At 35.6% G+C, this 16,909-nt stretch overlaps 1 protein-coding gene across 5 annotated transcripts; it reads left to right on the forward strand.

Annotated features, from left to right (window-relative positions):
* Window positions 1-8,893: 8,893 nt before the first annotated feature.
* LOC107767502 (uncharacterized) lies at window positions 8,894-16,577 on the forward strand. Of its 5 annotated transcripts, XM_075234009.1 has the most exons (10): window positions 8,901-9,029; window positions 9,364-10,791; window positions 10,895-10,954; window positions 12,583-12,956; window positions 13,582-13,822; window positions 13,913-13,995; window positions 14,152-14,241; window positions 14,317-14,399; window positions 14,866-15,196; window positions 16,370-16,577. In XM_075234009.1, the coding sequence occupies exons 1-3, from the start codon at window positions 8,953-8,955 to the stop codon at window positions 10,899-10,901; spliced, it is 1,512 nt and encodes a 503-aa protein (XP_075090110.1). In that variant the 5' UTR covers window positions 8,901-8,952; the 3' UTR covers window positions 10,902-10,954; window positions 12,583-12,956; window positions 13,582-13,822; window positions 13,913-13,995; window positions 14,152-14,241; window positions 14,317-14,399; window positions 14,866-15,196; window positions 16,370-16,577. The 5 variants fall into 5 exon arrangements, with proteins under 5 accessions (XP_075090106.1, XP_075090104.1, XP_075090105.1 ...); XM_075234005.1 differs by having other exon boundaries at window positions 8,894-10,791; window positions 16,253-16,577; XM_075234003.1 differs by having other exon boundaries at window positions 8,894-10,791.
* Window positions 16,578-16,909: the final 332 nt, after the last annotated feature.

Genomic DNA, 16,909 nt, shown 5'->3' on the forward strand with positions numbered 1-16,909 from the left:
ACACATTGCATCTATCATACCATCATATGAAAAGCACGAGAATCTCATAATCAACTCTGATTCACTAGCAGAATACATATCCCATCAGTCAGAAACCTTCCATTTGATCCCATATATGAGAGAATCACAATACGCAACATGCTCTTCACGCCGGTAGGAAATATCCATCTCAAATCGTGGTAGGAACCATCAAGAACTCTTCGAAACCCATTTGCACATAATCCAGCCATCAGAACTGAATCTCTCTAACTCAACTAAGCCACGCAGGTCTCCAAATCCAAGAGTATTTCCACAAAACACATGTAGAGACTCACTATATCATACATACCCAAAGATTCGATCGTATCCATTACCGTGCTGACCCAATCTACTATCAAGTTGTCCTATTTCTCTAAGTTCCTTCCGAATTACCTTCAAGTTGACACTTTTCCTTTCCAGAATACCAAGATCCTTACCCAAAGCTCACCACCAGAGATCCTAGCATAAAACCACACCGCCCTAAGGCCCATAAGCCGATGTATTCCCTCTTAAGCACCCCAAAAGTACCACAATCGAGACACCCACTATGAAAATACCTTCTGTGAATCTAAATCTGTTTCCTTCACCTTCCTGATGCTGAATGTAGAATCCATAATGATATAGAAATATCACAAGTCCCGACACCATCCAATGCAAATCTCATATTCTAGCCATATACAAGTCCGAAAAATTCTCAATTGCCATATATAAATCTTAAATCCATTAGAACATTCTTGAGAGTCATCAACTCTGCTCAAATCTCAATTGCACCACCCAAGCGGGCCGAACGACCTGTGCCCCATTAGCACAACAACACCCAAAGAAGTAACCACGCCTTAATGCAATCGAGTAAATTCCTACTGCATGCGCACTACATCCGTCATGAATAACAACTCAAATCATTCCATGATTTTTATATACCCATAAAGTGTAATATAACCTGTATCCCAAAATTTCCTTACTCGAGTCATCCTCGATCTCAACCCCTGCAAGTCATAACTGATTCACAAGTATGCCTCAAACCAAAATCAGTACAACACATAACCATACAATCAAATCATTGATAGTCCCCCCCCCCCCACTTGGCTCAAAGCCATAGAACAAAACACTTGATAACTCATAATGCGCATACTCTATTACTTCCATAATATCGCATTGAGATTCAACTAAATTCTTCACAAGCTCATGCAACACAAACCATAAAATACCTCAAACCATTTGCTATGCTCGCATTCATCCTCGTGACAATAAGATAAACCTTCACTACCGATCCAAACTTAAGTCGCAACACATATAACCCACTGATGATGGAAAGAAACTCTCCACACCATCATCATAAGGAGCACACATCCATAGATTACCCCCAAGTGATAACCCACATGCTTAGCCCCAAACCGACATCTCTTTATGCCCTTTCACGGCCACAACTACTACGCAATCACTTAATCTTCCCGAGTTTGAATTAGTCAACAAGACATAAGAATCTACTTCGTTCCATAAATGAAATAACATGAAAAAATCTCTCAAAACCCTTATAACTCAAGACTGTATAACACATCCACATAAATCGAGCATCCAATAGTAATTTTCACATCTCAAGCTAACTCTTCTCGTCATATTCAAACCATCTGAACACATCCCGCAGTCACATGATACACATCATATAGCCATCCAACCACTTACCGAGCCATAAATTCCACTCATAGGGACACTACTGGACATATAAGTCCAAAAGCACATGCTCACCCAACTGAAACTATCGAGCCTAAGTTACAGTCTAAACTTGGCCTCAAGTCCTCAAGATTGGCCCATCACCAAAACACAAAAATGCATCCCACACCTCATACATGGAATCCATAAGCCGTCGATGCACAGCTGATACCGAGCGCTCACATATGCATACGAGTGAGTGGAAGGAATTCAAAGAATTATGCTTCAAGCTTAATCAATGCCGCATGATAAGGAAAAATATATGTGAAGTTTATCCAAGATGCCCTATAGCCTCTCGAAAATAGGTATTGACGTCATCATACCGATCCGCAAGACTCTAGTAGACACTTGCTCATGACTCGTATAACCTATGAACATAGAGTTCACTACCCAAAATCCAACTAGTCGTGATGACAACCTGCTAGGTAAGCTAATTTATCAATAATCTAACACAACGAGATCTACTGAGAAAATAAATGATGAAATAACTGAACTTTTATACCAAAACCCCAAGAATTGGTTGTACAAATCATAAACTTCTAAGATTTAGAGTTTACAAAGCTAGTATGAAATATATACATCATCCGTTCGAAATATACATAAACAAATTTATAACTCTAAAGCTACCAAGAATGAGAGGCAGTTGTAACCGGAACGTAGATACATCTTCAATGCTAGCTCCCGTCATACACAACAACATCAACTCCAAAATCTACACGCAAGATGCAGAAGTATAGTATGAGTACAACCAACCACATGTACTCAATAAGCAACAAACATAACCTTAAGTTGAAAGTAGTGACGAGCTTGGACAACAGTCATAGTCCAACACTAACAACTAAGATCAACTTGTAACAGTATAATGAAAATAGTACAAGTTATACTCAAAGATATGACGCTCAGCTCGTTCATAGTTACGGAAAACATGTATGTTTTTCAGGTATAACAGTAAAATCTAAATCTTTTATCGAAATCATCAAAGTGTGAGTATATCAGAAAAACTATGATTTTTCCCAAAAACGTTCGATAACAGATAAATATTTCATTCTTAGATAGCATGAAGAAAGTATATCTCTATACCTATATGTCAATGTTCATGTGAAGTCATGAATGTCACAAAATCGTGTAGCATGAGGAAATGCATCCCTATACCTGTATGTAAAGTATGCATGTCAAATGCAATGCATCATAGCGATGAATCATGTACTCACACTCTCTGAGTACTCAATCTCATTGTCTATCACTCCCACTCATCATGCTCAATCACTTAGCATACTTAGTCACTCAGCATTGAATGGTACATGCACTCGCTGCTGGTATGTCAGATTCTGGAGGGGCGAATCCTGATCCAGCACTAATAAAACCTGTTGCGGCTCGTAGCCCGATCCCATCATGAATCAATAATACATGTTGCATCGTACAACCTAATCCCATCATGAATCAATAATACCCGTTGTAGCGTGCAACCCGATCCTATCATGAATCAATAATACATGTTGCAACGTGCAACCCGATCCCTTCAATATTACTCACAATCGGGCCCTCGGCCTCACTCAGTCATCATCCCCTCCAGTCTCTCGGGCTCACAAATCTCATGCCAAATAGCCCAAACAATAATAACATGATGTGACAACAGTTTATAACAGAGACTGAGATATGATATTGTCACGACCCAAAATCCAACTAGTCGTGATAACACCTAACTCATCCCGCTAGGTAAGCCAATTAACAACTATCCAATTAATGTGATTTATTGAGACAAATGAATGATAAAATAACTGAAACCTTTATACATTTCCCAAGGACTGGTAGTACAAATCATGAGCTTTTAATATTTAGAATTTACAAGCTGGTATGAAATAAAATACATCATCTGTTTGAAATATACATGAACAGATTATAATTCTAAAGCTACCAAGATCAAGAGGCAGCTATGACCGAAACACAGGTACATCTTCATATCCAGCTCCGGCCATACGCAACAACATCAACATCCAACATCTACACGCAAGGTGCAGAAGTGTAGTATGAGTAAAACCGACCCCATATACTCAGGAGGGTAACAAACCTAACATTAGGTTGAAAGTAGTAACGAGCTTGGACAAGGGTTAGAGTCCAACACCGATAGCCAGGAACAACTCATAACAATATAACTGAAGCGGTACAAGTAATAACTCAAAGATATAATGCTCAGCTCGTTCACAGTTTCGAAAAATAGGCATGTTTTTAAAGTATAATATTAAAACCCAAATCTTTTACCGAAATCACCAAAATATGAGTAAATTTGTAAAACTGTGATTTTCCCCAAAACTTTCAACTGGTAAATATTTCATTATCAAATGGTATGAGGAAAGTACATCTCTAAGCTTACATGTCAATGTGTATGAGAAGTCATGTATGACGTAATACCGTACAGCATGAGGAAAATGCATCTTTATGCTTGCATGTCAAATGCAATGTAACATAGTGTTAAAACCATATGCATACTCTCAGAGTATTAATTCACTCAGTCCTCACAGTCACTTAGTCCTCACAGTCACTCGATACTCACTCTCGGCACTCGCGCTCGGCACTAGCACTCGACACTGTACATGGCAGATCCAGCCCAGGGATAATCTAGCCCAAAGAATCAATAACAACTACGCTCACTGTGGGTGTGCAAACTCGGGAGGGGCAAATCCAGCCCAAGCGCTATAATAAGACAATCATGGTATGAATCAATAATTCCTGATGCGGCGTGCATCCAGATCCCATCATGAATCAATAATACCTGTTGCGGTGTGCAACCCGATCCTATCAATATCACTCACAAATAGGCCCTCAGCCTCACTCAGTCATCAATCTCTCCAGTCTCTCGGGCTCACACTCTCATGAAAATCAGCCCAAAAATGATGATATGATGTATCAATAAATGGCAACAGAGACTGAGATATGATATGCAAATGAATGAGTATGACTGAGTATGTAACTACAATTTAAGCAAATAACTCAACAGCAGATTTGACCTCAATAGGTCCTAACAGAATAAGCATATAGTCTAAACATGATTTCTAACATGGATCACAGCTCAATCACTCTAGCACGCAAAGACCTTATGGTTAAAAATAAGATCAGGTAACTACACCGTACCACATAAACAACCGAGTCAAAATTCACACGGTGCATGCCCACACCCCCATCACCTAGCACGTGCGTCACCGCAACACCAACACATAACACATATATTCAGGGGTTCATACCCTCAACACTAAGTTTAGAAGTGTTACTTACCTCGAACAAGTCAAATCCAATACCGAGCAAGCTAAACGATACTCCAAAAATGCCATCCCGCTCGTACCGATTTCCAAATGGCTCAAAACTAGCCAATAGAAACTCAAATACATCAAATAATGCCTAGGGAAAAAATTCTAAAAGATAAAGGTCGAATCTTTAATCAAAAACCCAAAGTCAACCAAAACGTCAAACCCGGGCCCATACCTCGGAACTCGATGAAACTCATAAAATTCTACAACCCATTCAATTACGAGTCCATTCATACTAGTTTTACTCAAATCCGATTCCAAATCGACGTTCAAAACTCAAAAATTCATTCTATGAAACTTTAGACAAAAGCCCCCAATTTTCCTCTTGAGATCCTCAATCAAATGCAAAAAATGAAGATAGATTCATGAAATAAAATCAAAACCAAGTAGAAAACACTTACCCCAATCCATGCGGTGAAAATCGTCTCATAAATCGCTTCAATCCAAGTTTCATAGCTCCAAATATGATAAAATGACAGAAACCTCAGAAATAGAGTACTTTATATTCACTGGACGAATCAATGAATCGCGATCGCAGAAATACCATCGCGATCACAAAGAAGAAGAATTCACTGACCAGAATTACCCTACGCTATCGCGGAACAACCTTCGCTAACGCTAAGAACAACCAACGCTACCTCCCAACAATACGCTATGCGATCGCGTAAAATTTTATGCGAAAGCGAAGCACACAGATGAACAAGCATCTGTGTGAATGAAATATAGACATCTGTGCTACACTGTTTTGTGACATTCATGACTTCACATGCACATTGACATATAGGCATAGAGATGTCTTTCCTCATGTTATCTGAGAATGAAATATCTTATTTGTTGTTGAAAGTTTTTGGGAAAAATCACAGTTTTCCTCTGATATACTTACACTTTGGTGATTTCGGTGAACGATTTGGATTTTACTGTTATACCTGAAAAGCATGCCTATTTTCCGTAACTATGAACGAGCTGGGCATCATATTTTTTAGTATTACTTGTACTATTTTCAGTATATTGTTACGAGTTGATCTTGGTTGTTAGTGTTGGACTCTGACCGTTGTCCAAGCTCATCACTGCTTTCAACCTAAGGTTAGGTATGTTGCTTATTGAGTACATGGGGTCGGTTGTACTCATATTACACTTTTGCACCTTGCGTGCAGATTTTAGAGCTGATGTTGCTGTGTATGGCGGGAGCTAGAATTAAAGATTTATCTGCGTTCTGGTTATAGCTGCCTCTCATTCTTGGTAGCTTTAGATTTATAAATCTGTTTATGTACATTTCGAATAGATGATGTATTTATTATTTTGCTACTTAATACCAAACTTTGTTTAATTTTTGGTAATATTCATTTTGTATCTAAGTTTTATGCATGGTGTTATAAATATGTAAGATTGAGTAGCTTAACCGTTCCGTAGCAATTGTCAAGGGTGCAAATAAAATTTGTAAATGTTGTTTGATCTTTCTCGCAACATGTCCATGTACAACGCTAAGTGCAATGTTTTATACTACTTATAAAATATAACTAAAGGAATTAAAAAAGTAATTTCCAGTTTCCATTCAACCATGTTTTCCTTTAGTAGAATTCAGATCGGACAAAACAATAAAAGGAGATCTAGTATCATGAAAATAAAAAAGAAAATTACGGGGATCTTCTATATCACCAATTCCTCTGGTATTTGTGATTTTCATTGTCGCTGCGAAAAATTTGCTTTCAATTTTGGATCCGATTCGGACGAGATGTGAATAGGACCGCGCAATCAGGATATGATTTTAGAATGTGATGGGATGTTGTACTTATGTACAAAATGATATTTCAAAGCTTACAAATGTGACGTTTTGTGTTACGATTGTGATATTTCAATGGATGGTCATTTGTTGTGTTATTGTAAATAACATTTCGTAATGCGTTTTGAGCGTTTCGTAAATTCTTGTTTAATGCTAGAAAGGAAGAAAAGACTTTTACGGACAAAATGAGTGAAAAATATCAAAAAAAGGAGAGAAAAGATAAATAACAATCTTAATCTATGAGATGTGTCATGTAATCACTTTTTGCATATATAAATAGATGGGGTACAAAAGCACTTACAATGTAGAATATAATAACAATGTTGATATTTGCAAGAAGTAGAAAATCTGCCGAGGATGAAATTAGAACTCTTTTCACGATTTTCACCTATTTTATTGATTGCTTGGTTATACTATTAGGTGTTGCATGCGAGAATTTACTTTTGTTGGAGACTTATTTAGTGATTCGGATGTACCTTCTAAGATTCTTTAGTTCAATTGTATGTATTATTTTTCATGTTCATTAATACATCTATCAAATTCAATTTTATCTCATTCTGAGAATATCATTCAATGGCTATTACTTTTCAATGTATTCCTAAAGGTGCAAGTACACAAGTATTGCTTGGACAACCCTTATTTAAAAAATAGCCGAAGTTTATAAATATTTCTAAGTTTAGTTATTTCAAAATCAATTTTCACCCATGGAGTATGGAGTTTAAAGAACTTTAGACATACGGGTCTTAGGTTAATTTTCACAAAACTTAATTTCCGACCGGTAGGCATATTGCTTTTGTAGTTTGAATTTCAGACATTTAGGTCTTAAATTAAACTTAATATTCAACTCCATATGTGTGAAGTTTGAACTATCAAACCTAACTTCAGACTCAAATGCCTTAAGCTGGCACAACATAGGTAATAAGTTGGTTAAAAATGGAGTAAAATACTTTATCATATAGTGTAAAATATTTACAAATAATTCAGTTGAATAAATGTATCTTTCATGTGTCTTTACTCTATCGTTTTAGTACACAAGCAACAAAAATTGGATTTAATAACTTTCTTATGGTATATCTATCAGGGTTTTTTTAATCGTGATAGGTGTTTATCGATTGCGCTTGTCTTGTGTTGTTTTTATGCTTTTTTACCGAGAAATATATTGTTACATTTTGAAGAAAAAAAAGGAAAAAGAAAAAGAAGATACTACAGTGTAACAGAAATCACGACATACCTAGATTTTAATGTCAAAGCATCTAAGAGCATATTTGGCCAAGCTTTTGGGAAGCCATAAGTACTTTTTTTGTCGGAAAAAGTACCGTTTTAGAATTTTGATGTGTTTGGCCAAGATGTGAAAGTGCTTTTGAGTAGTAGCAGAAATAGTTTTTCTATGTTTGGAAAGAAGTTACAAATTGGCCAAGCTTAAAAAATCAATTTGTTTTGAGAAGTATTTTTCTCACTAGTGCTTTTCCCAAAAGTATTTTTGGTAAGAAGCAGTTTGTGTTTGACTAATTAGTTTCAAAAATATGAAGAATAAAACTTGTAATATTACTAAGAAAAAGTAGGATACGAAGTAGAATCATTATATAAAAAGTAGGGTAAAGGATAAAATATGTTTATTTAACAATAAAGAATGGCAAAATGAGAAAAAAAAAGAAGGTAACGACGCCACCACACCAAATCCGTCGTTACATAAAGTGACACTTTTCGTCGTTACGTAACGAATTATTTAACGATACGATACGATAAAGTTTAAGTAACAATCAAAACAAACATTGTATTTAAAGTAACAATATGATACAATACAATATATAACAACCTTCCAAACAAGCTCTAAACAATAAGTAATACTGGATATCTAATATTATTATTTTAGATAATTATATTATATTGATTAAAATCTTTAATATATAGTTTTATTTATATTTTATATTCTAATTAAATAAAAATAAAAAAATTAATTGAATTACAATAAATATATTTATTATTATTTTTTTAGTAATTTGACGCTCAAAAGTAATTTTGTTGCCAAATACAAACTGCTACTCTATATAAGTACCACTTTTCAAAATAAGCCAAGCGAGCTCTAAAATGTTAATTTGGGAGTATTTAAGCTAAAACTTCGAATAGAAATGAAAATTTACAATGGAGGCACTCAGCAAAATTAGGGCATTCAGTGAGAGATATTCCTTAGCTGAAAATGAGGAGAATTTCTCGCAATGGTATTCCCTTTCTCTCTTTCTCTGCTATTTCCCGTTCTTCTTCGGCAATTACTGTTAGAGTTTATTCTTCAAGTCATAGTAATATGTCCATTTCGGCAAAGGGTAAATTTGGGGTAAATACCAAGCTTGAGAATGTCAAGTGTTTAGATGACGCTGTGACTCTCTTCCGTCAAATGGTCAGAAAGCAGCCTCTTCCTTCTGTTTTCGATTTCTCTAAATTATTTAAGACGATGCTAAATATGAAGCATTACTCTGCTGTTGTTTCTCTTTTTCGAGAAATGCAGAAAATGGGTATCCCAATTAATGATTTCATCTTGAATATCGTGATTAACAGTTATTGCCTGATGCATCGTGTTGATTGTGGATTTTCGGTGTTACCCATTTACTTGAAGAATGGCATTCCATTTGATGTTGTCACCTTTACCACCCTAATTAGGGGAATCTTTGCTGAAAATAAGGTCAAAGATGCAGTTAACTTGTTCAAAAGGTTGGTGAGAGAGAAGATTTGTGAGCCTAATGAAGTCATGTATGCAACCGTCATGAATGGGCTCAGCAAATGGGGTCATTCTCAAAAAACCTTAAGTTTGCTCCGCTTAATGGAACAAGGGAACACTAAGCCAAACATATTTAACTACAACATTGTCATAGATTCCCTTTGCAAAGATAGAAACTTAGATGCTGCTATCAGCCTTTTGAACGAGATGAATAAGAAAGGCATTCTTCCGGACATATTCACATTTAATTCATTGATTGATGGTTTGTGTAAGTTTGGTCAGTGGGAAAAGGTTAGGACTTTGTTCTCTGAGATGTTAAACCTTAATATTTATCCAGATGTCTACACCTTCAACATGGTTATTGATGGACTGTGTAAAGAAGGGAAAGTCGAAGATGCCGAGGAAGTAATGAGACACATGACCGGAAAAGGTGTGGAGCCTAATGTGATCACCTACAATGCGATAATAGATGGATATTGTTTGTGTGGTCAAGTGGATAGAGCGAGAGTTTTTTTCGATATCATGATAGATAAGTGCATTGAGCCTAATATTATTAGCTATAGCACACTAATAAATGGATACTGCAAGAAAAAGAAGTTGGCCGAGGCTATGCAATTGTTTCATGAAATTTCTCAAAAGGGATCAAAACCTAATATTATTATCTACACTACTATTTTGCAAGGTCTGTTTGAAGTTGGAAGAATTGGCAATGCAAGAAAGTTCTTTGCTGAGATGCTATCTACGGGGCATGTACCTGATTTATACACTCATTGCACTTTACTCAAGGGTTATTTTAAGTATGGACTTGTTGAAGAAGCTTTGTCACTCTTTAATGAGTTGGAAAGAAAGACAGAAAATGCTGATATTGAGTTTTACAATGTTGTCATTAATGGATTATGCAAAAATGGTAAACTTGACAAAGCTCATGCTATTTTTGAGTCGCTTTCTTTAATTGGACTACTTCCGAATGTGAGAACATACACTACAATGATAAGTGAATTTTGTCTAGAAGGGTTGTTAGATGAAGCTACAGATATGCTAAGAAAAATGGAGCACAACGGTTGTTTGCCAAATGGTATCACTTACAATATTATTGTTCAAGGATTTCTCAGGTGCAATAGAATTAGTGAAATGGCAATTCTTATGAAGGAAATGGCTGGAAGGGGCTTCTCATTTGATGCAACTACAACTGAGTTATTGATAAACGTTATAAGGGAGAATCCGTCCGTCCTTGACATGATACCAGAGCTTCACTTGGAAGATAAGAAGTGAATATTTATTTTGCTTGTTTTATTCGCCTTTAGTATCACTATGATACAGCTTCCGTTTATCCTGGCAAAGGTATGTCATCCAATTCCAATGCAATTGCAGAAGCTGAATAAAGGCAATTAGAACGTTGCTTGAGCTTTCCAGGCAGGCCTATTTGACGAGGTACATCAATTTTGATATTTTTATTGTTTTCCACTCTTCTTTATATTGGAAATCAGATATTACTGCTCTATTTGTTTAATAAATGATGTGAGTTTCCCTTACATGTACACATTATAAGTCTAGGAATATCATTTTCAGTGTTATCTTCATGTATTATCATTTTCTACTATTTGAATATAAATAACTGCCTGCAACTTAGAAATTGCTATAGTTACAATCTTTTCTATAGTTTCTATAATCTTGGTAATATCAACTAATTGGAACACACAGCTGACAAGGTCAGCACTGTCTCATAATAGTAAGAATATTTGTGACATTCCTGAAACTGAAGTAGAAAATGTTCAGAAATTGACTGTTAACCCTGTACTACATATCGTAATTGTCAACTAACTTAGAAGATGGAGGGAAGGGATTTCTTTTGAAGGCATAGAAATCTGTTTGCAATTCTCTACTGTAAATGTTTGTTTCTTTATTTTAGATTATGGATTTTAGCTTTTTAGTGTATACGCTACTATATATTATAAGAATATTTTTTTTTGGGGGGGGGGGGGGGGCAAGTCTTATCTTATACTTCAGCACTGTGTTATAGCGCTGGTAACTTTAGTTAGTGAGATGGACGCGGTAGAGCTTTCCATGGTCGTGTCTCCATACCTTAGTTATAGTTGTCGTTAAGATGTTTAGGTTTCTTTTATGTTTTTTAGTGGGATCTTGTTTTGTTGAAAAATTAACCTGTCCCTGGAATCATTTGAATGTCAGCTGTGATCTTTTTAATTTAAGTTTCAATAAAGTGCATTTTAAGTTTATGAATTCATGCTGATATTTTCTTGTTGCATTGTCTTGCCTTGACTTGGCCGTGTGAATGGAAGCATTATAAAATAAGGCTGCTTGGTGGCTTAACAAAAATTTGAAACTGGAAGATTACTGGTATTCATAGTCAATGTCATGATTCCCTCAGTTTTAAGTATTGTCTTTATGTAAGACTTTGTATCTGTGCTCTGGGAAAGGAATACCCAGACAATTGATAGGCTGAAAAAGTTTTGAATCTCCATTTTCTGCTGTCCAGTATTTGCAAGATGATTTACTAGATGCCGACACAAATAGTTGGTCATAGTTAGACATATGTAATTTACTACCAAATGAGCTTATATGATATGTGAGAAGAAGGAGATAATGAATTTCCTGAGATGAGCCACTCCCAGTACAAGACTTAGATCAACACTTTGGGGATGTTAATGATCTACTTTCGTGTAGGGAGGATGAAATTGATGAAGTATTAAGTGATTGCAATATTGAAAATGAGATTGGCGAAGATGAACTTATTTGAAGAGCCATTGCCAAACTCTTTTCATATTTTAGAAGGAAGCATCTTGATATATTTTTTTTAATTAAGCTTCAGTTAGTTTTGTGTTGAAGTTTAAATTGGTTTGGTATCAAGGTTTTCTTGTTCTACTTTATGTGATTATTATCAATGTATGTAGAGATGGTTATGGCTTTTTTACTGCATTTATTTGCATTTAGCTACTTTCTTTTATTAATTAAGCTTCAGTTAGTTTTGTGTTATAGTTTAGATTGGTTTGGTATCAGGGTTTTCTTGTTCTACTTTATATACCTTTTGATCATGTATGTAGAGATGCCGAAGCAAAATAGGGCTAAGAATCAATTCAAATCAGTCAAAGGGGTATCTTCACTTGCTCCGGGGCAGTCATCACAGTCTCAATCTCAGCCTCAAACTTCATCTTCATCATCTTATCGAGCCTCTTTACATCCTACACTGACTACACAACCTACACAACCAGTCATGATGGAGTTTCGTCGCAGCATGTCATTCCATCTTCATCATCTGATGGAGTCTCTTCACAGCATGTTGTTCCATCTTCGTCAACTGATGAGATGGAGTATCTTCTCAGCCTGTCGTTCCCTCTTCATCATCTGATGGAGTCTCAGCGAACTAGACATAGAGCTGGAGATGAAGTCTCTCGTGATTGGCTTGTCGATGTTATAGGTAAATATAAATTTCAAGTGATTGAGTATTCTTTTTTGTTTTTCTCGTTTAATATTTAACTTGATCTTTATTTTGTTGTAGATGAACATCAAGTAAACTTGAATACTGTTTTACTTACTGTTTTTGGCTAAGTGGGTTCTACTCAGAATGGTAGCAGTTGTATGGAATCTGCTATTTGGCTACCTATGTTCATATTTTTCCTTGAAGTTTTTTATTTTGCTAATAACTGTGAAATATTACTATAACAAACAAAATCAATATATAAATATACCTAAAGAGCATCTAATGTCTTGGCCACCTTCTACATACCAAAGAACGCAAGACCTTAAAGAAAAACTAATTACACAACTGATGTTTAAAAGCCTCACATCTATGTGCTCTCTTAGAGCTCTTAAGCATATCTACTCTCTTTAATCATTATCTGTATCTGTTGCACTACAAAACTGCTGTATACATTGCTGCCTCTGAAAATCTACCAGTTTCTAGCCTTCCAAATCTGATGAACAGCGGCTCCAAGTATGGCAGCCATGACCTCCTTCTTAAACTGGTTGTAATAAAACTTAGAGTTGCATTCTTTTTGGTTTTCTCGTTTAATGTTTATAACTTGATCTTTATTTTGTTGTAGATAACATCAAGTAATAAAACCAGTTAGATTGAAGGTTAAAGATGTCCATAACTTGGACAAAGGATTGCATATAATTGTAGAATTTGATGAGTATTATGCAGCTATTGGGAAATCGGCTGGCCTAATTGCGGGAGTTTTAGGGTAGCTTGCCACAAATCCTATGTACTTTCCTATCAGCTTTGAGAAATGGTCATCCATGTCTGGCTCTTTTCTGGATCATGTTTTTAAAGATATAATAATGGTAATGCCTTCTAAATTTTTTTATTTAGTTTGTATCTTTTAGTTGTATATGTAAAATGCAGTAAATTAACATACTTATATATTTGTGAAGCCTAGATTTTTCTTTAAGATTGATCAACAAAAGGCAAAAACATGGGTTAACAGTTCCCTTAACAAAAAGTGGAAGGAGTACAGGTTCTTCTTCTCCTCCTCCTCCTCCTCCTCCTCCTCCTTTTGCTAAAAGCAATAGGGACCCTTGTCGCATTTATCTGCTTGTTGCTTTCAAGAATACTGGTTATTTGTAAATATTTTGGTGTTATGTAATAGAATTTCTCCTATTTTAACTTGTAGGCTTGTTGCAAGATGAATGCACAAATTCGACAAAAACAACTTCCTCATACTGGTGATGCTATGAGTTTGGCTAGAAGAAGGGATGCGATGGTAGTTTAATATGATTTACGTAGATAAAATATATTCTTAGTTAATTACTCACATTTTTCATTTTGAAAATTTCAGAAGGCAATGGAAAAAGAGGTTGAACTGATACTCATAAGAGGAAAGATGAGAGTTATGTAACTGATGAGGCTAGGGTGATTGGGGTAACTATTCTTTAAACTCTGCTTTCAGAGATAAACAGTCCCCTGCTTTTATTATAACAATCTGGCAGTTGGAGTTGGATAACGACAATGGTTTGAAAGAGATTATGTTATGTGGTACTATATTAGTTTTGAGGTTGTTTGTGGTTTACATGTTATTTTTGTAGTTACCAGGAAGGGAGACACATTTTTGTGTCGTTTGGTGTGCTATTTTGTGTAATTATTAGGCTGGTACAGGAGTTGAGTTAACTGCTGTTTTCAGGTTATTTTGGGCCTTCTACTGTGATGTTCTGTATTATTTTTAGGCTGGTTTTGGTGGTTTTTTACTTGCTGCTGTTTAGGTCCATTTACTTCTATCTGGTGCAATATTTTAAGTAATGTTCAACTACATGAGTAGGTAAAATAATAATTTCCTCTTCTACGAAACCTACTGTGTAGGTCCATTCATGCTTGTTTGTCTTTCATGTAGGAGAAAATTGAAGAAATTTGAAATCAAACATCAGGAAGTCTTGCAGAAGCTTCACCTAATGACGCACTTGGTGTAGTACTCGGTCCAGAGCATCCCGGGCGTGTTCGAGGGTTAGGCATGGGTGTAGTTCCAACTGTAGCGTTCAAAAAGACATCTGCGAGAGTTCGTCGTGCTTATGTGGGTTCATCTAGCACTAGCGCTCCAACTCCAGAGTGGCAGGAAGAAGATGACGAGTATGAGATCACAATTAAATGCATTACTTAGCTTATATCAAAGGAACATAGGGAATACCCCTGAGGAGTTTGCTCACTTATTTCCGACTCCTCCACAGGTATAACCTTATAAATATTTACTTTTCTTGTTTGCTTTTCTGCTGAAGCTGGAAATTTTGCATTATTCATAATTTTGTTTATTTTTCCCTTTAGTTGAAACATAAATGCAGTCGTCATTGGGTTGTTAGAGAAAAGAAATAAATTGATCAGCTAAAGTAGTCCGAATTTAGTTATTTCTCCCTCATGCACTATGTTGAAAAGTGAAAGCGTTAATGCCTGTGATCTGTTGTAAAACTCAATCCCGATCTTATTAATCTGGGAATATGCTGTCCTAATCCTAGACAGATGGTGAACTCAGTTGCAACTTTTGGCACCTATCATTTCATTGACAGGAATCAAGGTTGCATAGAGGCTGTAGCTTCTAGGTAGTAATATTAGTTGCGCATAAAGTGCAGTTTTTTGTTGACATGGGAAACTAATATAGGAGTCTTGCTTGTTTGTTTGCTTAAAGTCGATAAGAAAGAATCATACAAATTAATAGAGTAGAGCATTGTGGCTCCCAACAATTAGAAGGGCTCTTATAATATTTGAAGTGATGAGTGCAACTATGTATTATTATTAGGCAAATGTAAGGGAATGTAGATGTAATTATTTGCTGTTTTATCTACTCGGAGAGGAAGCTAGTAAAATTGATCCCAAATAGTAAGTTTGGATTGATATTCTACAGTAGTAGTTTTAAATGAACAATTGATATTCTACTGTAGTTGTTTTAAATTCTGGCTGTATATCATTATTTCAACAGGACAATTGTTGTTGACAATATCATAACGAACTAGTTTGATTTGGGGACTTTGCTGCTGGTAACTAATTATAGATGTCAAATCTTTATCAATTTATTTGTTACCATTATAAAAAAAAAAGCCTTGTCAATTTATCTACTCCATCAGATCTCTTCAATGCTCTAGGAAGAGATCTGACTTTATCTGTTTTCTTTTGAGAAACCTTGTAGTTGTGAAGAGAATGAGAATACCATTAAGAGCATGATACTCTAGGATTGTTGGTATCGATTTGAATGCAGCAATTAGATATAACTGAATTTGAATTCGATTTTGAAGGTGGAAAGGTGGGAAAATGTTTGCTTAAGTGGAATGGAGTATACAACAATTCTGTTCTTATAAACATTGTGCACTCTCTTTGCTTTTGCAATCTTCCTTATGGTTCCTTATTCTCAGGCACCGGAGTTAGGAAGTGGCGCACCGTCACCAAATTGATGATCGGTCGAGTACCAATTTGTAATTAATTTTAGGATCAACTATGATATTTTTGGGTATTATTGTTGAATGACGTTTTGAAACTTTAGTATTTTGATGTTGTAACTTTGGAATACTTGTTTTATATGTTGAAGATTTTGCTTATTTTATCTTTTATACTGCACTAAAATTATTATGAAGTACTATAGAAGTTTGAATGCATAGGGTGCAATAAATAAGATGTAAATGTGGAATAATTTAATTATTAGAAATAATTATTGCAAAGAAGATTTGATCATTTTTCCATATTGGGGGGTGAAGGCAGCAGGATATGCTCCCTCTTATGAAGCTACTTCAGCACTCAGCTGTATACCTTCTCTTCCCTGTTCTTCATTACATCCATCAGATTGAATCCAAATCTCATTTCTGCTAGTAACTTACTAGAACCAGATCTTTGCTAGTTCAGCAGTTGAGACTTGGTTATTTAATAGAGATTGTCCCATTTTCTTGGCATACAAACTC

The sequence above is a fragment of the Nicotiana tabacum genome, chromosome 17 (genome assembly GCF_000715075.1).
Source record: "Nicotiana tabacum cultivar K326 chromosome 17, ASM71507v2, whole genome shotgun sequence".
In the NCBI taxonomy this organism is placed as follows: Eukaryota; Viridiplantae; Streptophyta; class Magnoliopsida; order Solanales; family Solanaceae; genus Nicotiana; species Nicotiana tabacum.

Coding starts and splice junctions, on each gene's coding strand:
- LOC107767502 (XM_075234005.1), top strand. CDS start 9,008: ATGAGGAGAATTTCTCGCAATGGTATTCCCTTTCTCTCTTTCTCTGCT.